Source organism: Oryctolagus cuniculus, chromosome 17 (genome assembly GCF_964237555.1).
Source record: "Oryctolagus cuniculus chromosome 17, mOryCun1.1, whole genome shotgun sequence".
Lineage (NCBI taxonomy): Eukaryota > Metazoa > Chordata > Mammalia > Lagomorpha > Leporidae > Oryctolagus > Oryctolagus cuniculus.
In genome coordinates this window covers 23,371,115-23,395,010 of record NC_091448.1, presented here as the reverse complement: position 1 = coordinate 23,395,010, position 23,896 = coordinate 23,371,115, and the positions used below count along the sequence as shown (strand labels likewise).

Sequence of the window (23,896 nt, the reverse complement as noted above, 5' to 3'; positions counted from 1 at the left end):
AGGGGAGGGGCTGCAGCGGCGGCAAGTTCGCGGGGCTCCCCTCAGCTCAGGATGCAGCTTAGGGCAGCTGGAGGGACTTTCCTGGCTCTCCCCCTCCTCTCCTCCCCCGCCCCGCCCCCCAAGCTCCTGGGCAAGGATCCTCACCCTGGCCGTGGAGCAGGGTGCAGGCAAGAGGGAGAGGAGACTCCCGCGCTGTGGCAATTCTGCCCCCAGGCCACTGGCCGGGTGTTCTCACAGCTCAAGTGGGAACTCTCCCACCTTCAGCCCCAGGCTTCGCCTTCGGGGTCAGAGGGCCCAAGGAGAAGTGTTCGGGGGAGACGCGTCACGGGTGGACTCAGCCAGACCCAAACACCCCGACCCGGGACGGACTCCCAACAGCCGACGGCCTCCGTGCCCCCAGAGGCGGCGCTGGCCTGCCAGGCCTGCCAGGCCTACCCGCCTCCCACCACCAGGAGAGGGGAGGAGTTGGCGAGGTGACACTCATACCTGGCAGGAGGTGACACTACCCTTGCGGTTGTCCTTGTCTATCTGGCTTATCTGCTTTAAGAGGCCTCATCTCTCGCTGGCAACAACTCTTTCTTAAGTCAAACTACGAAGGAGAGGTTCTTCGGCCTAGACTGGGGACGTCAGACTAAAATGAAGCAGCTCCCACAGGCCCTTGGCTCCCCGGTTCTCCCGCCTGGGCCTGCAAGGCCCTCACCCCCCGTGACCCCCCAGCACTGGGTGGAGGCAGGGCTGCCTGGGGGCGGGGAGGCTTTTTCCTCCACCAGCTCTGGGGCTTCCGGACCCCACTGAGCTGGCCATGACACCTCGTACCTGGTAGTCCTGGTCATCGATCCCAAACCTTTCCCGGAGATTCCGGAACACCATGGGGCAGTACTCCTTAAACTTGAAGCGGCTCGGCAGGTTCTCCCTGGGGAAAAGCAGAGACACGACTCTGAACCACCCCTGGCGCACCTGAAGTCAGACACCGGCCCCCAGATGCCTGGATCTCAACACCTGGCCGTGGTTACAGGTCAGCGGCCAGGCCCCCGCACAGCTGGGTTGTTCCAGGTGATCCAGAGCGTGTAAAAACCCACAAACTCCAGCTCTCTTGCATTCATGTTGTGGGAATTAACCCAGATGTATCCTCGGGATTTGTGCACTTTCTTTCCTTTTTTTTTTTTTTTTTTTTTTTTGTTTTTAAAATTTATTTGAAAGGCAGAGGCGGGGGGTCGGGGGGAGAGGTCTTCCATTCGCTGGTTCACTCTCCAAATGGCCGCAAAGGCTGGAGCTGCGCCGATCTGAAGCCAGGAGCTTCTTCCAGGTCTCCCATGCAGGTGCAGGGGCCCAAGGACTTGGGCCATCTTCTACTGCTTTCCCAGGCCATAGCGGAGTGGAACAGCCAGGACTTGAACCAGCGCCCACATGCACCCCCAGTATTTGCGCACTTTTCTGAGGGTACTGTCCTCCAGTAAACCTTCCGTCCCCTGGGACGTGGGGGCGAGCGCGGGCCCCAGTGTGGTGTGGGCTGCAGCCTGCCCGACTGCTGTAGGGCGCCCCTGCTCTGGGCACGCTCCCACGGAAACATCCGCCCTGGCTTCCAGCGGGCTGTGTGCTCCCCATTAGAGGGGCCTCAGCCAATGGAGCCACCGTTCTCTCACACAGCCCGCCAGGGGTCTGCTGGCGCCTCTCCCCACACTCCCCACTCCTCACTCCAGCTACAGGCTCCCCAGGAGGAGAGAGAACGACCTTGGAGTGAGGGCTCCCCCATTATCTCTACAACAGCTGCCTTCTCAGGGACCCCCTTCCAGAAACACCTCGATGACAGAAATCAGAGGAGCAGCTTCTCTGGGCGGGGCCTGCCTGCCACTCGCCCCGCCTCCCAGGAAACAGCGCTGCTGTCTGATAAACAGTAAAGGAAAGACGAGGGCGCCATCTGAGCCTGGGTGCTCTGCTTCGGGCCAGGACGTCGGGCGGGGCAGCTGCACAGAAGCCACGGGCCTACAACGGCAGCGGTGCAGCAGCACTCAGAACGGGGGCGCTGGGGGCAGAAACACCCCTTCTGGCTCCTGGCTTCGGATCGGCGCAGCTCCGGCCATTATGGCCACTCAGGGAGTGATCCAGTGGATGGAAGACCCCTCTCTCTCTCTCTCTCTGCCTCTCCTCTCTGTGTAACTCTGACTTTTAAATAAGTAACGAAATCTTTAAAAAAAAAAAAAGAAAAAAAAAAAAAGAAGAAGAAGAAGTGGCAGCCATGGCGGGGCCGGCGCTGTGGCACGGTGGGTAAGGCCGCCGCCTGCAATGCTGGCATCCCACGTGCGGTGGGCCCGCGCTTGCTCGCACCCCGCGGTGGGGAACAGTTTGTTTTCCTGGACGGAAGTTTCACTGAAGGACAGTACACTCAGAAAAGCACACAAATCATGCAAGTTCTTGAGGATACCGGTTCAAGTCCCGGCTGCTCCACTTCCGATCCAGCTCTCTGCTATGGCCTGGGAAAGCAGTGGAAGATGGCCCAAGCCCTTGGGGCCCTGCACCCATGTGGGAGACCTGGAAGAAGCTCCTGGCTTCGGAATGGCCTACCTCTGGCCGCTGCGGCCATCTGGGAAGTGAACCAGCAGATGGAAGACCAACTTTCTCTCTTTCTCTCTGTGCCTCTGTCTCTTTTAACTGCCTCTCAAAAAAATACATAAATCTTTAAAAAAATAAATAAAGCGGCTGCCATGGAGACAGGTGGCTCCAGACTGAAGTCATGACTTTTTATGGGAGTGAGGCCACTAGGAACGTCCTCCCATCAAGCTTCTCCCGTGGGCTCTGTCTGGGCACGGTGAGGCGGTGGGGGCTGCGGGATAGGCAGGACCCACATACAGAAAGGAGGAGGGGGCAAGCGACAAGTGCTGTGCCGTCTCCATCACCACCTTGGACAGCCTGAGACATGGATGCGAGTCCAGGAAGCCACAGGGTCGGAAACGGGAAGTCGCTGTGGGCAGTGCCCTGGGTGCCAGCCCCAGCCTGAGGCTCCCAGCGCAGCCGGACAGCAGCTGGCGAGGCCGCATCCTTCCTCAGACTGAGACCACGGCAAGGCTGCTGCTCACCGCCACCTGAGCCGGCCCGAGCTCAATCAGTCCGGGCACAGCCCATCCAGGCGGCACAGCAGTTGGCTGATAGAGAAGATGACAATGCCGGGGGGGGGGGGGGGGGGAGGGAGGCCCCTACTGCACGCATTTCCCGGTCAGTCAGTTGTACGCTCCAGGCGCTGCCCTCCCACCCTGCCTGGCGCCGGCTCAGTCCCGACCACGCAGGTGCAGTTGCGAGCGGGCGTGGCGCTCTCCGGCCGCTGGGTCCCGGCAGCTTACTTGTTGAAGAGATGATTGTCCACCTTGATCTTGCTGTAGGCTTTGAAGTCATCTGGCATTAGCATGACGGGGACAGGGACATTGCTCAGCTCATTGATCTGCAAAGCAAGGGGACAGCGAGATTCTCAGCCAGGATGCCCCCAGCCTCAGAGGGACGCGAGGCCACGACGCGGATGCTAGCAGCGGCCCACAGACTCCCTCCCTGCCCTCTCACCCACTAAGTTCCCAACCTCACCTCCACCTGATAAGATCCAGCTCAAAAAGCACCTCCTCCATGGGGCCTTCCAGGATTCCACAGATCTTAAATACCCCTCCCCAGCTTCGATTTCCCGCACCCACCTTCAGCCACTTCCTCGTCTCCCTCCTTCCTACTATAGATCATGCTCAGGCCCTCACGAGCCTGCCAGGCTTCGGGGAGGCAACACCCTGTTACCGATCCTTCCAACCAGAGATCACCTAACTCTGGGGGGCTCCCAGCTGCTTGGCCCCCATGACTTGCATACAGCAGGCACTCAATAAACATTTCTTTCAAATGCACTAACAAATGGACCAAAGAATAAATGCCTCCCACCTAAGCAGGTGTTAAGGACTTGGAACACCTTCACGAAAACCGCGGGTTGAGTCAAGAAATCAGCACGGGGTAGGGACAAACCTGGATGGCTTTGAGTGGGTCTGCAACACCCATCTCCAAAGTAAAGGATTCAGTTAAAGCGAACACAAGCGGTAGCCATCAGCCACTGCTCACTGGGACCCTCCATTCCTAATGCTACGTCCTGGCTTACACTGAAGCGGGCAGACGGGTGGGCACAGGGCGCCCGGTCCTACTGCAAACAGTCTGTCTCATTGTCTTCCAGCCCACTTCAGGGAGCTGCAGCCGGGCCAGAGAGAGCCGGCTTCCCATTGGTACGGAGCTGGGAGGGCGGATCCTGCCCTGGCCGTCCTCAGTTCAGTCAATTAGTGGTCTAATTAGCCACAGATGTCCTCTCCCACCACAGCAGCGTAGTTGACCTCTGACCCTCAGCCCAGTTGCCACTAATGCATCTGGATTTACCAAGGAACCCTCAGTCCTGACCTAATGGGGGGGGGGGGCGGTCTTGTGTCTCCCACATACTTTCCTTGCAAATCCTATTATCTCCAGGAGGCCCCATGCGGCAGCGAGGGACTAACCCACAGCCATTAGGACTCCTCCGGAACACAAGTGCGAGAAGTGGCATTTAATTTGCTACTCCTTTGATGTTCCGAGCCTGGAGGGTGGAGGAAGTCCAAGTGAATGCAGTGTGGGGGCTGAGGAACATACCTTCCCGGTCATTCGGGGAGAAATTAACGAAGGCGAGGGAGCCCGTGGAGAGAGGACCGCGGCACAGCGGGCACAGCTGACCGGCACAGACGCAGGGCGTGTCGGATTCCAGCTCTATGAAATCCCAGGTCAGGTACCCACAGTGACGGAAGTCGGGTAACAGTATGGGTAGGGTGGGGGAGCACGAGTATAATGGGGCATGAGCCGTGTGACTCTAGGGTGATGGAAACGTCCTGTGTGGTCTGGGTGTGATGGTTCCATGGGTATTTACGGTTGTCAAATGCCTCGAACTGTACACTTAAAGATATATACATTTTGGGGGCCAGTATTGTGGCACAGCAGGTCGCACCTGCTGCACTTGCAACCCAGCTCCTTGCTGATGGCCTGAGAAAAGCAGCAGAAGATGGCTCAAGTGTTTGGGTCCCTGCCATCCACGTGGGAGACCTGGATGAAGCTCCTGGCCCAGCACTGGCCATTGTGACCATTTGGGAAGTGAACCAGCAAACGGAAGACCACTCTGTCTCTCCCTCTCATTAACTCTGACTTTCAAAATCAATAAATAAAGTGGGGACCAGTGCTATGGCATAGTGGGTAAAAGCTGCCGCCTGCAGTGCCAGTATCACATATGGGTGCTGGTTCAAGTCCCAGCTGCCCCAATTCCAATCCCGCTCTCTGCTAATGCACCCAGGGAAGCAGCAGAAGATGGCCAACGTCCTTGGGCCCCTGCACCCACATGGGAGCCCTGGATGAAGCTCCTGGTTCCTGGCTTCAACCTGACCCAGCCCTGCCCATTGTGGTTATTTGGGGAGTGAACCAGGGGATGGAAGACCTCTTTCTCTCTGTCTCTCCCTCTCTCTGTCTGTAACTCTGCCTTTCAAATAAAATAAATAAATAAATAAATAAATAAATAAAAAACCTTAAAAAAATTTACTCAATGGGCCGGCACTGTGCCACAGCGGGTTAACACCCTGGCCTGAAGCCCCGGCATCCCATATGGGCACCAGTTCAAGACCCGGTTGCTCCACTTCCGATCCAGCTCTCTGCTATGGCCTGGGAAAGCAGTAGAAGATGACCCAAGTCCTTAGGCTTCTGCACCTGCATGGGAGACCTAGAAGAAGCTCCTGGCTCCTGGCTTTGGATCGGCACAGCTCTGGCTGTTATGGTCAGTTGGGGAGTGAACCATCGGACGGAAGACCTCTCTCTCTGCCTTTCCTCTCTTTGTGTAATTCTGCCTTTCAAATAAATAAGTCTATGATGCCCTTCACTACTTAAATCTTCCCAAAAGCCAGAAAAAGCAATTAAAAAAAAAAAAAAAAAGGAAGCCCGCCAGCCCCACCCGTTGCACAGGTGCTCATGGGAAGCTGACTGTCACATCGGTGCCTGCAGAGGAAACCACTCCACTTCCCCGCTCTTCTGCCAATGGTCCCTCTCGCTCTTCCCTGGCGCTTCAAGCCAGGCTCTGAGTTACAGGGAAACAGAGACAGAGGGGCTCAGGGCTCTCGGGCGGCTCGGCCTTTCCTGCCCATCCCTTTGTGAGGGGAAGCACGGCCCACGAGCGTTCATGCCCACATGCCGCAGTATGTGCTACATGTCTGGGCTGGCTCGAGATGCCCGCTGGCCGGGGCTCGATTCCAGGGGAGCTACAGAAGATGCCTGAGGGGCACCACCGCCCCTCGGCAGGAGGAAGGAGCACAGACTCCTCAGGCCCACTCTGCAGATCATTCTGCTGCGCGGCTGGCTCAGCGCAGCACGGTTGAAATGGCTGCGAACGGGTCTGCTTGCAGCTCTCACTTCATCTTTTTTTTTTTTGGACAGGCAGAGTGGACAGTGAGAGAGAGAGAGAGAGACAGAAAGAAAGGTCTTCCTTTGCACTGATCTCATGGCAGGAGCCAGGTACTTATCCTGGTCTCCCATGGGCTGCAGGGCCCAAGCACTTGGGCCATCCTCCACTGCACTCCCTGGCCACAGCAGAGAGCTGGCCTGGAAGAGGGGCAACCGGGACAGAATCCGGTGCCCCAACCGGGACTAGAACCCGGTGTGCCGGCGCCATAAGGCGGAGGATTAGCCTACTGAGCCACGGGGCCGGCCTCTCACTTCATCTTTATGCCTGATTTACAACCCAACAGCAGGGAATTCTCAAGTCAGATATTGCTGGAAAATCCACGCAGCTCCGCAGGACAGACCCACCCGTGCTTCCTGGTCACAGGTGGTGGGTTCACTCTGGGCATCAGCCCTACTGTCCAGCTTTTCTCAGCTGTGCTAAGTTTTCTATCCTCAGAGAGTTCTATTCAATTTCAAGTGAGCACGCCTTGCTGAAATACCTACTAAACGCTTCGTCTGTGTTGAGTGCATTTGGGGGCGGGGCACCGGGGAGGTGGACAGCACCTTCTGTCATCAGGGAGCGGAGACACACCTATGACAACACCGTCCCCCAAAGGTCACAGCAGTACACGGGCCGGGCACTGTGGCCCCTGGCATCCCACATCGGAGCGCAGTTCAAGTCACGCTCTGCCCATCCGGCTCCGATCAGCGCTCCCGGGAGGGCAGCAGGTGGAGACCCGAGCACTTGAGTTCCTGCCACACACGTGGGAGACCTGGATGGAGTCCTGGGGTCCTGGCAGCCGCAGGCATACGGGAGAGGGCAGTACGGTCAGGGTCACTCCTCACCATCACACAGCAGGCTAGAAGCAGGGCCCCTAAGCCTCTTCCGGCACTGCCGAGAGCATCCGACACCAGAGGAATCTGCAGATCATGTTTACTCCCTGCTTAAAACTCTTCCACGGCGCCCCATCCACCGAAGGGCAAAGCTGTAACTCCTTGGCCTGGCACTCACAGCCCTTCCTGACTGGCTCAGGCTCTGCTCTGTGCCCAAACCTACACCGCTTAGCTGGGAAGACAGACAACAAACAATGTACACAATGTGACGAGTGCTGTAACTGAGTTCTGCACCAAGGGCTGGTCGGTTCTCCTGGGAGGGGTGGCGAGGCTCACTGCTACAGGGAGCTACAAAGACGTTTATCTGAGTCAGGCCTGGGGTGGCAGTCCTCCAAAACAGCAGGGAAAGGGAGCCCCAGGCCCCGGCAGCCCCAGCACGCCACGGAGTTCTGACTTCAGGAATGGGAAGCATGTGCCGGGGTGGGTGTGGGAACGAGGGGCAGCAGCACACACAGGAGTAGTGGGGACTGGAGGGAGACTGCAGGGGGAAGACAGGTGAACAGTCCAGCACGTTATCAATATTAGTAATTCAAAAAGCTGCTTCTATGTGTTGAATGCCTATTAAGTGGCCAGTGTACCCTTACACACTGCACCTCACACACACGTGTGTTCTGTCCCGCGCTACGACTCCTAGTAGCTCACAGTCGCACAGAGCACTGGTATCTGATTTCGCCACACAGCTCCGGAGGCCGTGGATCCCTCACTGAAGGTCACACCGACAGCCGACGCAGAGTCAGGGCCTGAGTCAGTCTGCATCGGGCTCTGGCTCCTGACCCAGTGCTCCGGGATCCTTCTTAGGGACAGCCACCTAGCCGGAGGCAGCGCTCCCTGGTCCCGCACCTGTCCTCCCAACCCTGCACGGAAGAGTGCTATGCTCGTTGTCTATGCAATGAAAATGAAGAGCAGCTGAAACATTTACTGCTCCGAAGCCTACTATGAGCAAGGGGGAGAGCCTGGGTTTGACTTAGGTTTATCCACTGTCTGATAAATTTGGATTTGACCTTGCAGGCAACAGGTAGACCTCTCGGGTTTACGTCTAGGAATTCACACAGACAGGTGATACAGAAAGGTAATATTGGGATCATTAAGTAAGGATTGGAAAAAGGCAAAAAAATGAGAAGCAGCAAGACCATCCGTGGGCCATTACAACAGCTCATGTGACAGACTGTGGCAGTAAGAGAGAAGGGACAGAGCGAGTCATCCAAGACCTGCTGAGGGATTCTCTGTCTTCCGCAGGCTGAATTAAATTACTCACTCCTCTGTGTTCTGATCTCTCACTCCCTTGGGTAATTATTTGTTTACATATCTCATCTCTCCACTAGGCTGGAGATCCTGGAAGAGACTTTATCTGATCCATGTGTAGGTCCCTAACACGCAGTAGTTACTCAATAAACACTCATGGGAAGATGGATGGGGAGAAGAAGAGGGAGCTGGGAGCTGAAGGAAGGTTAGCAACAGGACAGACGGAGAAAGCAAACTGCAGCAAAAAAACAAGTGTGACTACAGGGGCCAGTGTTGTGGTTGAGGGCATTGCGGCTTAGCCGGCTCCAGTTCGAGTCCCGGCTGCTCCACTTCTGATCCAGCTCCCTGCTAAGGAGCCTGGGAAAGCAGCAGAAGATGGCCCAAGGGCTTGGGTTCCTGCCACCCACGTGGGAGACCCAGAAGAAGCTCCTGGCTCCTGGCTCCTGGCTTCAGCCTGGCCCGGCCCCAGTGGTTACAGCCACCTGGGGCATGAACCAGCAGAAGAACTCTCTCTCTCTCTCTCTGTGACTCTTCCAAATAAATAAATAAATCTTTAAAAACAAAAACACAAAAGGCTGCGGCTCCCGCGGTGCTCTCCTTTCCCCTCCCACCTCTGGGATGTTTTCAGGGCCGGCAGCAGCACGCACTTGTGGGATGCAAGCTCTCTCGGCTATCGGGCAAAGGCCCCGTTACAAGGAAGGTAAGTCAGTTGTGTCTCATGTCCCCTCAGAGGATGCTGGGTTACCTGCATGGTCCACGCCAGGAGCCGTAGGCATCAACAAAGAGGAAACCGAGCGAGCTGAGCAAGGAACACCTCGCAACAGGGTCCACCCTGCGCAGTCCTCCTGCAGACGAGAACGCAGGCACTGCTTCCAGTCTAGGGGTTCGAGTCCAGGAGCCTCCACTTCCCTGGGTGGCCTTGGTAGCAGTTCCCAGCCAGGAGGCATGAGCTAGGCCTGCAGGCTTCCTGACCTGGCCTGGGCTCCCCCAACAGCTCAACAGTGCACCAGCCACCACTGCGGCCATTTGCTTCCAGCCACGGTCAGCAAGAGTGACGCCGAGAAACACACTCCCAGGACCAAGGAGGTCCAAGCAGGACCGGAGGCTCCCGAGAGGAAAGCAGAAGGAAGCCACAGGAGACAAGAATCCCGGCCTGCACTGCTTCTTTCTTCTGCTCCTGTCTGAATCCCACAGTCCTCTGCGAGGCGGGAAGGCCTGCTTCCCATGCAGAGGCCTCACTGGAGTGGGAACATTTACTAAAGACTGTGTTTCACTTTACTTGAAAAGCAGGGAGAGGGGCTGGCACTGTGGCATAGCAGGTAAAGCCACCTCCTGTAGTGCCAACATCTCATATGGGCGCCAGTTCCAGTCCCGGCTGCTCCACTTCCGATCCAGCTCTCTGCTATGTATGGCCTGGGAAAGCAGTAGAAGATGGCCCAAGTGCTTGGACCCCTGCACCCGTGTGGGAGACCCAGAAGAGGCTCCTGGCTCCTGACTTTGGATCAGCGCAACTCTGGCTGTTGTAGCCAACTGGGGAGTGAACCAGTGGATGGAAGACCTTTCTCTCTCTCTTAAAAAAAAAAAAAAAAAGGCAAGGCAAAGCAAAGCAGAGAAAGAGACAGACATCTTGCATCCCCGTTCACTCCCCAAATGCCTGCAATAGCCATGGCTGCGCCAGAGTGAAGCCAAGAGCCTGGAACTCAATCCGGGTCTCGCACGTGGTAGGCAGGCCCGGCATCTGCTGCCTCCCAGCGTGTGCTTCAGCAGGAAGCTGGATTAGAGCAGAGGGGCGGGGGCAGCCTTGTGGTGCAGTGAGTTAAGCCACCACCTGCAACACCAGCATCCCATATGAGCACTGGTTCTAGTCCCGGCTGTTCCACTTCCAATTCAGCTCCCTGCTAATGCACCTGGCAGAGCGGCGGAAGATGGCCTGGGTGCTTGGACCCCTGCACCCCTCTGGGAGACCCGGATGGAGTTCCAGGCTCCTGGCTGCTTGGACCTTTGCCACCCACGTGGGAGGCACTGACGAAGCTTCAGCCTGGCCCAGCCACAGCCGTTGTGGCCACTTGGGGAGTGACCAGCAGATAGAATATCTCTCTCTCAATTCTGCCATTCAAATGGCAGGAGTAAATAAATCTTAAAAGAAGAAGAAGAAGCCGGGAGGAGGAGGAAGCAAGAGCGACTGCAGAGGAACAAAAGCAGGGAGTCGAGCAAGTACTCCGGTGTGGGACGCAGCCGCGCTAAGATGCAGCATCTTTTTTTTTTTTTTTTAAGATTTATTTTATTTATTTGAAAGGCAGTGTTACGAGAGGCAGAGGCAGAGAAGAGAGAGAAGTCTTTCATCTGATGGTTCATTCCCCAAAAGGCTGCAATGGCCGGAGCTGGGCTAATCTGAAGCCAGGAGCCAGGAGCTTCCTCCGGTCTTCCAGGGGCCCAGGACCAGGGCCATCCTCGACTGCTTTCCCAGGCCACAGCAGGGAGCTGGATCGGAAGTGGAGCAGCCGGGACCGGAACTGGCGCCCATATGGGATGCCGGCACTACAGGCAGCGGCTTTACCCGCTATGCCACAGCACCGGCCCTCTAAGCAGCATCTTAATTGTGTGCAGATGTCTACCCCGCACTAAAGATTTTTAAAGCAGCGGGACAAGAGAAAATGTAGGTAAGGGAGGTTCTGGGTCTGTATTTAACAGGGAAAATCGTGGACAGAATTGGGGGGGGGGGCACAGGAGAGGAGCAGAGCGGAACCAAGAAGGAATCGGGCATGGCTGCTCTGCCTGGCGGTTAAGGGTGTCACCTGGGACACTGAGAGTGCCTGGGTTCCAGTCCCACTCCGCAGCCGATCACTGCTGACACACACCCCGAGAGGCAGCAGGTGACATCTCAAATACTTGGGTTCCTACCTCTCACGTGGGAAACCCAGATGGCGCTCCTGGCTCCTGGCTCCGGCCTGGCCCAGCCTCAGCTGTTACAGACATTCACGATGTGGATCAGTGGACGGGAGCTCTCACTCTAGCTTTGTCTCTATCTCCTCTGTCTCTCTGCTTCTCAAATGAATAAAAAATAACAGAACAAATCTGTATTTCACACCAGGTAAGAAAATTATCGACCTACATAAAAAAGCTAAGCCTATAGATCCTACAGTGCTGTCCACGAGGGCCAAATTCACTGACAAACGGATAGAGAAACAGAGGCACTACCTACAGTGGGACATTACTCAGCCTTAAAGAGGAAGGCAGTTCTGTGACACGCGACAACACAGATGAGTCCTGAGGACATTATACCAGCCAGCGGAGTACCAAGACTGCACGGCTACTCTCACACGAGGTACCTAAAACGTCAAATTCACACAAACAAACAGCAGAACGGTGGCTGCCAGGGGCTGGGGCAAGGGCAACGGGAAGTTAAGAACCAAAGGCAGAAAGTCTCGGGCCACCACGACCGCCCGGAGACAGCGGCGCAGCACTGCACAGACACACGCCGCCGCGGCACACTCCACAGGCGTGCTGAGCACAACCACCCTTCTCCAGAGTTAACACTGTCAAACCCTCTGAAGAAAACAGGAGTAATCTTTTAAGACCTTGCGTTAGGCCAAGCATTTTTAGATATGACATCAAAAGCAGAAGCAGCAAAAGCGAAACAGATACATGGGCCTTTGTCAAGACGGAGAACCTGAGCTTCGAAAGATACCATAAAGGGCCGGCGCCGTGGCTCAATAGGCTAATCCTCCACCTTGCGGCGCCGGCACACCGGGTTCTAGTCCCGGTCGGGGCGTCGGATTCTGTCCCGGTTGCCCCTCTTCCAGGCCAGCTCTCTGCTATGGCCAGGGAGTGCAGTGGAGGATGGCCCAGGTGCTTGGGCCCTGCACCCCATGGGAGACCAGGAAAAGCACCTGGCTCCCGGCTCCCGCCATCGGATCAGCGCGGTGCGCCGGCTGCAGCGTCGGCCATTGGAGGGTGAACCAACGGCAAAGGAAGACCTTTCTCTCTCTGTCTCTCTCTCACTGTCCACTCTGCCTGTCAAAAAAAAAAAAAAAAAAAAAAAAGATACCATAAAGAAAATGTAAAAGGCAACTCAATGAATGGGATGAGATATTTGCAAACCAGATGTCTGACAAGGGACTCTGTATCTAGTATATATAAAGAACCCTCCAGTTCAATAATAAAAGACAAATGACCAAATTTTAAAATGAGCAAGAGAAAATTGGGTGTTTTTTTAAAAAGATTTATTTACTTACTTGAAGTTCAGAGTTACAGAGAGAAGGGGAGAAACAGAGACGGGGCTGGCACTGTGGCAAAGTAGGTTAAGTCTCGGCCTGCAGTGCCGGCATCCCATAAGGGCACTGGTTTGAGTCCCAGCTGCTCCATTCTTGATAGAGCTCCCTACACTGTGGCATGGTGGGTAAAGCCACCACCGGTACCTGGGCTCCTGCACCCACATGGGAGACCTAGAAGAAGTTCCTGGCTTCAGATCGGCCCAGCTCCAGCCATTGTGGACATTTGGGGAGTGAATCAGCGATTAGAAGACCTCTCTCTCTGTTTCTCCCTCTCTCTGTAACTCTCTCAAATAAATAAATATGGCCGGCGTATGGCTCACTTGGCTAATCCTCAGCCTGTGGTGCCGGTACCCCAGGTTCTAGTCCCGGTTGGGGCGCCGGATTCTGTCCCGGTTGCTCCTCTTCCAGGCCAGCTCTCTGCTGTGGCCCGGGAAGGCAGTGGAGGATGGCCCAAGTACTTGAGCACTGCACCTGCATGGGAAACCAGGAGGAAGCACCTGGCTCCTGGCTTCAGATCGGCGCAGTGCACCGGCTGTAGCGGCCATTTGGGGAGTGAACCAACAGAAAAAGGAAGACCTTTCTCTCTGTCTCTCTCTCTCTCACTGTCTAACTCTGCCTGTCAAAAAGAAAAAAAAAAAAAGTAAATAAATAAATAAATAAATCTTTTTTAAAAAATCACAGTGACATACAGTTTTACGCCCACTAGAATGTCTATACTGAAAAAGACAAGGTGGGTGAGCATTTAGCCTAGTGGTTAAGGTACAGGCTAATGGGCCTGTACCCCATACAGGAGTACCTGGGTTCCATACCTGGCTTCCAGCTCCAGCTCCTGACCCCAGCTTCCTGCTAATATGTGCCCTGGGAAGCAGCAGTGAAGGTTCTAGAAATTGGATCCAACCATCCACATGGGAAACTGGACTGAGTTTCCATCTCCCAGCTTCTGCCTGGCCCTGGCCCAGTCCCAGCCATTGTGGGCATCTCAAGAATGAACCATCAGATGGGAGGTCTTTTTTTTTTTTCTTAAAGATTTATTTATTTATTTAAAAGTCAGAGTTACACAGAGAGAGAAGGAGAGGCAGAGAGAGAGAGAGAGAGGTGTCTTCCATCTGCTGGTTCACCCCCCGATTGGCTACAACTGCCAGAGCTGCGCCGATCCGAAGCCAGGAGCCAGGAGCTTCTTCCAGGTCTCCCACGCAGGTACAGGGGCCCAAGGACTTGGGCCATCTTCTACTGCTTTCCCAGGCCATAGCAGAGAGCTGTTTTGGAAGTGGAGCACCCAGGAATCAAACCAGCACCCATATGGGATGCTGGCACTGCAGGCAGTGGCTTTACCCGCTATGCCACGGCTCCAATAAATGCATTTTTTGAAAGCCAGTACCAAGTGTGACAAGCATGTGGAGAAACTGGAACTCTCATACAATGCTGGTAAAAATGTAAAATGGTGGGGCTTGCGCCGTGGCGCAGTGGGTTAAGGTGCTGTCCATAGGCCGGCATCACACATGGGCACCAGCTGAAGTTTGGGCTGCTCCTCTTCCGATCCAGCTCCCTGCTAACGGCCTGAGAAAGCAGTAGAAGATGGCCCAAGTGCTTGGGCCCCTGCAACCATGTGGGAGACTCAGTTGAAGCTCCTGGCTCCTAGCTTTGGCCTGGCCCAGCCTAGGCTGTTTTGGCCAATTGGGGAGTGAACCAGTAGATAGACGATCTGTTTCTCTCTGTCTTTCTCATTCTCAGTCTCTCTCCCTCTCTCTGGAACTCTGCCTTTTTTGTTTTAAAGATGCTATTTATTTATTTGAAAGGTGCCAGCCCCTGTACAATGGTGCAGCTGCTTTGGAGAACAATCTGAGTTTCTCAAATGGCTAAAAATATGAGTGGAAGGTTCCCACCAACTGCTGCTACCCCTCTGACGGCCGTGGGGAGGCTTCACCCACACCTGGTTCCTTAGACGGCCACGGGTCTCTGGGCAGGTCTGCTGCCCCTGGTCTCCACACTCCTCCCTAACCCCAGACCCTCTGAACGGTACTGGTATTTCATCCACCAAACCACTGGTTTCTCTCTTTACTACTCATCCCCTGACAGGTCGAGAGTCCTCTGATTCTTCCCCTTGTTTCCCACGTACTCTGTCCACAACATCCCTGGGCTTGCCCACGCAGAGGCGCTCCTGTGCTAACACTCAGCGCAAACGCCTCCCTTTTTCTAACCAGGAGCAATCTAACCACCTCATGCAAAGGTAACCAACCGGCTTTGCTACAGATAAAGACTTAACCATCCTTTACATCTGATACACTGTTAGCCACAGACCAGCAGGCCTAAATGCCTACAGGGTAAGAAACCAGAGACTCGGGCGGCGCTGTGCAGTCGCAGGTTAAGCCTCCACCTGTGGGGCTGGCATCCCACATGGAAGCCGGTTCAGTGTCCTACCCTCTCCCTTCTGATCCAGCTCCTTGCTGATGCCCTGGGAAAGCGGTGGAAGATGGCCCAAGTCCTTGGGCCCCTGCACCCATGTGGGAGACCCGGAAGAAGCTCCTGGCTCCCGACTTTGGATCAGCCCAGCTCCAGCAGTTGTGGCCATTTGGGGAGTGAACCAGTGGATGGAAGGCCTCTCTCTCTGTCTCTCCCTCTTTCTGTTTGTAACTCCGCCTCTCAAATATTAATATTAAATATTAAAAAAGGGGGGGCCATGGCACAGCGGGTTAAAGCCCCAGCCAGGAGTACCGGCATCCCATATGGGCACCGGTTCAAGTCCCAGCTGCTCCACTATGGCCTGGAAGAGCAGTAGAAGATGGCCCCTCCCGCATGGGAGACCTGGAACCAGCTCCTGGCTCCTGGCTCTGCATCAGCTTACCTCATCTGGGGAGTGAACCACCTCTCTCTGTAACTCTTTCAAAAAAAAAAAAAAGAAAGAAAGAAAGAAAGAAAAGCAAGCAAGCAAGCAAACAAATAAAAAAAACCCAGAGAATCAAAACAAAAGCTGGTGTCTGAATCCAAAGATGGCAAGAAGTTGCAAAAGCAGGCTTGTGACGGGAAAGCGCATCGAGAAAGGCCAGCGACCCACCCAGAGCCACGTGGGCCTGGCTCCCTAGAGAACTGGCAGATCTTACACTCTCTTCTGGGCACCAGTCTGCATTTCCCAGCTGGGACCGCTGCACTGCTAGGCCTTACAGCAGGCCAGGAGGAAGCAACAGAACATGGGGGCAATGACCTGCCCGGCACCGGGGCACCCGCGTGCACGGCACAACCCCCACGCTCATGCTGGGAGGCGGGCATGCGTCTCTTTCAAGCCAGTGCCTTTCCAGCCAGCCCCTCAAACAAACTTTCACAAAGTTCGCCAAGAAAGAAGGTGGGCCTCCGTGCGAGAGCAGGAGCTCAGGTCCCCGCCCGGGTACCATTCAGAGGCCCCCGTCTGATGCCCTCACCTGGGCAGACTCCCCGCCTGCTGAGCAGCAAACCAGGCACCGCTCACACTGCCAGGAGCCGGCAGGCACAGGCACGCACCCGGAGCACACTTGTTCTGTGACAAGATCACCTGCCCCGGGCCTTGGCCGGGAGAGAGGAAAGAGGAGCAGGAGGCAGGGAAAACAAGAGCAGCCGCTCAGGCCCCACGCGCTGGACAGCTGCTGCACCGCCCGCTGCGGCCCAGGTTCCTTCGGCCACCCCGCTCCTGACTCCCAGGCCTCGCAGCGCTCCGCACAGGCCGGGCGCTTTCTAGTGAGAAGCAGGAGGTGGGACGGAACCAAGGAGTGACTTCCAGAGAAGGACACGGGGTCACATTTTGATGACCCAGTTTCCTGCAGATGTGGCCAGATGACCCCTGGGGCAGCAGGAGACCAGAGGAACGGCCTCTGCTGGGCCGAGCAGCTCCTCCGGGTGGTCCTGGCCCTGCTGGGACCCTCAACACCCCCAGTGAGGATGCTGAAAACAGTAACGTACCCAGACCAAGAAACACACGCGTGCTTCCCTGTATCAGACGGCAAGATCCGAAACCCCAACTCAGACCACGCTGCCCTGATCGCCAGCCAAAGGCACCCCTGGCTCCTCCAGCCAAGTCCAGTCCTCGCCCCTTTGTCATCACTTAGTCCTGGCAACTTCAAGCGCTCGGACAAGACAGGGAGCTTAACAAACTGAAACCCACAGGGAACCCCAGCTTCCTTTTCCTCACTCGATCCTCTCACTTGGAGAAATGGCAGGAGGCAAGGAGCCACTGGTGGGAAGAAAGACCTCTACCCACCCCACCCCCCCAACAAACAAGCAGCAGACCAGCAAAGCCACGCAGCTCCGATTCCTGCCAGGGGCTGCCGGACAACCTCCAAGCACCCCAAGGATCCAAGCCCCTTGCTCTGGCCCAGGGCCACCGTCACCACGCACCCTCACGCCCCCATGGAGCCTACACAGAAGTCAACGCTGTGAAGAGTACCCCCCAGAAGGAAGGCACCGCACCTCTAATGGGAATAATCTTCCCGATGCCAGGCCTCCACTTCCCTCCAGTGTAACACCCCCTCACCTCCCCAACCCAGGGAGACCCTGGCCAAGGAGGCCTGTGCTCCTCCAGCCCACGGTCTTATTCAGGAAGAAAAGGAAACCCACGGAGGGCTTTCCTGGGCAGGGGGAGGAGGCCCAGAGGGTGGGACGCTTGGAGCAGCCACACCAGCCAAACGGCCGGGACCACAGAATATTCCGGCAGCCACCGCCACTTGCCCTGTCAGCTGGACATGAGCTGGCAGCCGGCTCCGAGGGACAAGGGGGTATACCCATGCAGCAGCCAGGGTGAGGCGAGGAGAGGCAGCGGGGAGGAAGGCCTTCCCGCCGCGCTCCGAGGGCTGCCTGGGGCGCGCACACCAGGCGCAGGAAGCCAGAGGGGCTGCGGGCAAGGGGAGGACGCGACCGCACACCGTGGAGACACCAGGCCGCGCGTGGCGTGCGGGGAGTGCACCGGGCCCGACGGCGTGCAAGGGCGGGGCGAGGGCTGACCGCCCGTCGGCGGCAGGGCCCGCGGGGCGTGGGGGCGCGCGCGGGGGAGCTGGTTACCGTGTGGTTCACCCCCCACATCAGGACGCTGAGGATCGGCTCGCTGGCCCGGAATAGCTTCACTTTCTGGCACACGAAATGCTTCTTCTTGGTCTTGGTCTTGCTGGCGCTGAGCGGCGCCACCGCCACCGCCGTGGTGCTGGTGCAGTTGGACGACATGCCCGGGGCGGCGGCGGCGGCGGCGGCGGCCGAAGGGGGGGCGGCGGAGACGGCGCACAAGCCAGCGGCCCCAGGCCTCCCCCGGACCGATCCCCACCCCCGCTGCCTCACCGCGCCATGGTCGCGCCCGTCCCGTTACCTCCCCACCCCGCCCGGGTGGTTGCGTCCGCCCCACGCCCCGCCCTCCCCGCCCCGCCCCAGGGAGCCGGCCGGTCCGCTCTGCACCCCGCCCCGCCGTCACCAAGCCCTCTCCTCCCCGCCGGAGTGGTACTGCCCGTCCCCGCCAGCCCCTCCTCCCCGCGCCTGACAGGAGCCTGGCCGGCCTCCGCACGCCTCGGAGCCACGCGCCAGAGCCGGAAGGGGAACAGGGAAGGGCAGGTGTCGCTGTGTACTGCGGGAAAGGGTCCCCTGTCCGGGCCCCCACAAAAACCAGGCTTCGGCTCGTTCTCTCAATCCGGACTGCCAAGATGGCGGCCGCGCCACAACTCCGTGAGGCGGAGGCGGGGTGGGACGTACCATCCCCACCCCGGGGGAGACGAGAGGAACGCAGATGGGAAAAGGAAGTCCAGCCTGGAAAACCAAGGAACGCCCCCTCGCCCCACCCAAGCGTGGATCTTCCCACTCCCCCGGACCGAGGGCGCGCTCCACTCGTGGGGCACGCCCCTTTCCCCCAGGACCAATGGGAGGAGTGGGCCGGGAGCCCTGGGTTTTATGAATGGGTCCCGTGCCCACCCACCTGTCGCCTGGCCTCCACAGGCCGAAGGGTCGAGTTAAGACGCTAGCAGCGGCCACCAACCCTGAAAACCATCTTAATATCTGGCTCACTTCTTGAAATGTTTGAGTAAACTGCTCGGGCTTTGTTACATAATTCCTCGGGAGGAAGGACCTCCTATATTTGATACAAATCACCAGTCAACATTGTTCCCCGGGCAGGAATTCATAAACCCAGTACTCCAAACGTGGTCTCTCTTTAAACAGTTACAAAAATAAACGTAACCTTTATTACTCAGTAATAAAAACCATAATTAGCCATAGCATGGGGAATCAGGATGAGGTGATGAAATGACTTAAGAGTTATGTTACATTCTCTCGGGAAAGACTGGGTTTTAAGCATGGAAGTGCCTGGCATCGTAAGTGCTCAGAAATATATATCCGAATGTATTTTAAGCACAAGTAGGAATTAACAAAGCAAGAACCTAGCTCACCCAAGGTGTGGATCAGAGTCCCTAGGAGTTTACTGGACAAACGAGGGCTTCTGGTCAAAACAGAGAAGGGAAAGGGTGAAGACGAGAAAGTAGCCTCTTGAGTGGGTTTTTTAAACACGAGACTAAAAAAGACTAGTAAACAACTCCTGAAAGCCCAGACCCTAAGACTACTACATGATAAAAGAGGCCAGGAAATAAACAGCTTCCGTTTTATTTTCTTAGGAGCCAGGAAGCACACTGACAATCTGCTCCTGACTCCTCACATCATGACTGCACACTAGACTGCGGCATCGGAGGCTGAGCAGCAGAAAGGGAGAGATCTCTGGATCCCATCAATAAACACGGCTCCTCCTAAACTTGCTGGATTCAGAGAGAACAACTGACCTGCCTTAACCCATTACTCACCAACAAGGGTCAACAGTAAAGGCATTTACCAGACAAGGTATTCTCACAAAGCATTTTAAAAAAAAAAAGCATGTAGAAATCATACATTTATACATATGTACAGTTTTCAGCTCAAAAGACCAAAGAGTTCACAGTTCATCCAGGGCTTTTGTACTGCTTTCCCTTCCAGACTGTTTGCCACTGCCTTGGTTCTCCCTAGCCTGACATTATTCGGTCACATTATCTACTAAGTCAAGTAAATGTTCACTTGTACACCATATAGCGGGGTGATTTTGAAGAGGGTCTGAGACGCGCAGTCTACACGCGGGCAGACGTGGCCTGTCACAACCCAGGGAGCAGTCTCCCAGCAGGATGAGGTCCAACACCACCGGTTACAGACACAGGCAAAGCCCATTCTGTACCCAAGCGGCCATTACTAAGGGTCTCCTACAGGATTCTACCAAGGGTTCGCCCAAGAAGTGAGCTGGTTCAGGAGTCCATGGGAGGAAGTCACTTTGAACAGTGGTAGTTTAACATCTGTGGAAGAAGTCATCTGAACTCTTATAAAGAGAACTTTGAAGGGGTCAGCAGCCTCCCTGGAAAATTCAGGAAAACCAGTGAGAGGGGACTGTATTCATCTTTTCATGAAGTTCCTCTCCAGAGCCACTGAGGTTCTCTGTAGGGAGTAGATGTTCCGCTTGACTCGGTCCTCCAGGGAGGAAGTGGATGCGCTCTGGAGTTTCATGTGGCTAAGGAAGACAAGACAGGCGAATGGAAGTCAAAAACAATTTTCAGCTAGGCAACTATCTGGCAAAATTAGAACAAACAGGTTGCTGGCCATACAGCAGCTGTAGAAACACAAGCTCACTTTAGCCCATACATAGATAACTTACCAGTGACTCCATCTGGAAGCAAGTTTTTTAAAATCACTGTTCATAAGGGGAAATATATCTGTTTTGGAAAACAAGTCAAAGCTGCATTGGAAAAAGGCTTCCTGAGCCATGAATTTTTATTTCAAAGGAAGGCCAAGGGTTGGCACAGTGATGCAGCAGGTTAAACAGCCTGCTGCAGCACCAGAATCCCATATGGGCACCTGTTTAAGTCCCGGCTGATCCAGCTCCCTGCTGGTGGCCGGGGAACGCAGCTAAAGATGGTCCAAGTGTTTGGGCCCCTGCTACCCACTTGGGAGAATTGGAAAACTGGCTCCTGGCTTCAGCCTGGCGCAGTCCATCTGGGGAGTGAATCAGTAGATGAAGTGCTCTTTCTCGCTCACTCTTTCAAATAAATAAATCTTTATATATATACATACATATGTGTGTATATAAATATATATATACATATATATATATTTATGTGTATGTGTGTGTATATATATAAATAAAAAGGCCAGGCTGGCACTGTGGTGTAGTGGGTAAAGCTGCCACCTGCAGTTTCAGTGTCCCATAAGGGCGCCAGTTCAAGTCCTGGCTGCTCCACTTCTGATCCAGTTCTCTGCCATGGCCTGGGAAAGCAGTAGAAGATGGCCCAAGTCTTTGGGCCCCTGCACCCGTGTGGGAGACCAGAAGAAGCTCCTGGCAGCTCGCTCTCTCTCTCTCTTCTCTCTGTGTAACTCTTTCAAATAAATAAATAAATCTAAAAAAAAAAAAAAAAAAAAAAAAAGTCTCACACTGGAATCAGGGCATGTTGCCCAGAAGTTAAGGCGTGCACATCACACAGAGCTCCAGCTCTGGATTCCAGCTTCCTGCTAATGCAGACCCTGGGAGGCAGCAGCCATGGCTCAAGTAATTGGGAGAACTGGATTGGGTTCCAAGCTCCCAGTTTGGCACCAGCACAGCCCTGGCCGTGTGGGCATTTGGGGAGTGAACCAACAGGTGGGAATGTTCCTAGTCTGCCTCTCAAATTAATTTAATTAACTAGATTGCTTTAGGGGGAGCCCCTCCTAGTGTCTGGCCAAAAGCTGGGAATGGTAACAAAGTAGCCAGAGCTGATTTCCTGTGCTCTACACAGACCCCAGAAGGCCCCACACAGCACCAGCGCCGGCCCTGGCCAGCCTCAGGATCGCCCCGGGCGGGAAGACACACTCACTGGAGAAACCTGCTGTCCCGGGCGCCCAGCTTCTCCAGCCGCTGCTCCCGCTCCTCGGCCTTCGCGTGCTTCCTCAGGAGGCTCAGCCGCTCCTCCTCCCGCCATTTGGCGTTTTCCATCATCTCCTGCCGTTTTCGCTCGAGTTCCTCTGCTGAGAGCTTCCTGTGTGCACAGAACCCATCCTGTGAGGCCTACTTCTCTCCCAGCGAAAATCCTGAAGCTGTGCAGGCAGAGGGAAAGGGGTGGGGGGCTCTCCGCTCTCTCTCTCCAGGGAAAAGCCCAGCCCACGGCAAGCCGGCCTGAGCTCCCTTCCTTCCTCACAGCCTGGTCAGGGGGTTTCACCGGGTTTCACAGACCTTCACTGAAGGATTCCACAGATTCAGTAACCTCCAGAGTGATTACTTGGAAACAATAAACACGAAATACACTGAGGACGAACCAGAAGTCCAAACCTATGGCTGTCTACTCAACAACTTCCAGAACTCAGGACTAGGCCACCCCGTGAATGCCGACATCTACCGTCCACCCACTGCAGGTAACCAGAAACTCGTGGCCACAGCCCATGCATGAGGAACCACTTTAGGATTATGCCACGAGGGAGAAACGGGAATGATTCATCCTAACCTCAGAAAGTAAGAGAAAGAAGAAAAGGATGAGAGGAACCAGCTTTGTCACTTTGTAACCACAGCAGGCACCCAAGCCCTTTGCTTCTTGAATGGTGTCACATACAGGAAGAATAATTATCAGAGTCCTATAAGAGAGTGAAGCCTAACTTGGGGATACGAACTTAATAATACTAAAACCTGACAATGAGTTATCTTTACGGAAATTACTGTACTCTCACCATAAAGAGAATAGAAGGGAACCTAACAGCGGGTAAGAGATATCAACAAACTGTCGCAAGACAAAGGAGTGGTGACACCTTAAGCAGACTAGAAGAAACTGAATTCTAAGTGCCCACACTAAGAACAAGCAAGTGGACTCGTACTGCAAAGTCCAGCAGAGTGGCAGGCACTATGGTGTGGTCAGTTAGGCTGCCCCCCGGGACACCCACATCCCATACTGCGGTGTGAGTTCCAGTCTCAGCCACTCAGCTTCCAGTCCAGCTCCTGCTAATGAGTCTGCAAAGCAGCAGATGGTGGCTGAAGTACTTGAGTTCAGGCCACCCACATGAGAGACCCAGATGGAAGTCCCGTCTCCTGGCTTCAGCCTGACCCAGCCATTTGAGGAATGAACCAGAGATGGATGATTCTCCCTCTCTGTTTCCCTGCATTTCAAATATATAAATAAATCTTTAAAAAAAAATTCTATGGTGGATAAGAAAGACAAAGTGAGACAAATTCAAGTAAAAGCAGATGGCAAGAAATAAGAGCAAAGTATAAAAAAGCTTAGTCACGTGCTGAAAAACCATAAAACCTAAACCTGCATGCACTCACAGGCATCACTGAGGGCAGCATGAATTACAGTTCACCTGAAGGGCTGAACCCATCTCCCCAGTGGAAGACTAAGTTCTGCATGTGCGCATAAGATATTCTGGGGAAGCAGAAAAATGTGTAACATACTTTGGAAAGCTGTCAGTCAAAGTGAAATCAAACCTTTTGGGGCCAGTGCTGTGGCGCAGTAGGTTAATCCTGCACCTGCAGCGCTGGCATCCCATATGGGCGCCAGTTCTAGTCCTGGCTGCTCTGATTCTGATCCAGCTCTGCTACGGCCTGGGAAAGTAGTAGAAAATGGCCCAAGGCCTTGGGCCCCTGCATCCACGTGGGAGACCCTGAAGAAGCTCCTGGCTCCTGGCTTTGGATCAGCGCAGCTCCAGCCGTTGCGGCCAACTGAGGAGTGAACCAGCAGATGGAGAACCTCTCTCTTTCTCTCTGCCTCTCCTTCTCTCTGTGTGTGTAACTCTGACTTTCAAATAAATAAATATGTCTTAAAAAAAAAAAGTTTCTGTTCCCTGGAAACTTGGGAAATCAGGCAATTAAGAATTAAAAGGGGGGCTGGCGCCATGGCTCACTTGGTTAATCCTCTGCCTGCGGCGCCAGCATCCCATATGGGCGCCGGGTTCTAGTCCCGGCTGCTCCTCTTCCAGTCCAGCTCTCTGCTATGGCCCGGGAAGACAGTGGAGGATGGCCCAAGTGCTTGGGCCCCTGCACCAGCATGGTGAAGCACCTGGCCATTTGG

General features: G+C 55.1%; 2 protein-coding genes across 4 annotated transcripts in view; both read right to left on the bottom strand.

The window, feature by feature from the left end:
- Window positions 1-18,223, bottom strand: part of PIP4K2B (phosphatidylinositol-5-phosphate 4-kinase type 2 beta) — a 32,864-nt gene extending 14,641 nt beyond the window's left edge. Inside the window, exons 1-3 of one of the 2 annotated variants that reach the window (XM_008271389.4) lie at window positions 17,886-18,223; window positions 3,336-3,433; window positions 817-913 (exon numbers count right to left, since the gene is read on the bottom strand). In XM_008271389.4, coding sequence (XP_008269611.3) covers window positions 817-913; window positions 3,336-3,433; window positions 17,886-18,044 — 354 coding nt within the window. In that variant the 5' untranslated portion in view covers window positions 18,045-18,223. Of the gene's footprint in view, window positions 1-816; window positions 914-3,335; window positions 3,434-11,490; window positions 11,540-17,885 lie in introns of those variants that run through there. The other variant, XM_070060800.1, reaches the window with a different exon arrangement.
- Window positions 18,224-19,013: 790 nt separating this feature from the next.
- Window positions 19,014-23,896, bottom strand: part of CWC25 (CWC25 spliceosome associated protein homolog) — a 34,411-nt gene continuing 29,528 nt past the window's right edge. For both annotated transcript variants that reach the window (XM_002719332.5, XM_070060799.1), the window contains exons 10-11: window positions 21,719-21,880; window positions 19,014-20,382 (exon numbers count right to left, since the gene is read on the bottom strand). In XM_002719332.5, the coding sequence (XP_002719378.3) occupies window positions 20,268-20,382; window positions 21,719-21,880 (277 nt within the window). In that variant the 3' untranslated portion in view covers window positions 19,014-20,267. The remainder of the gene's footprint in view (window positions 20,383-21,718; window positions 21,881-23,896) is intronic.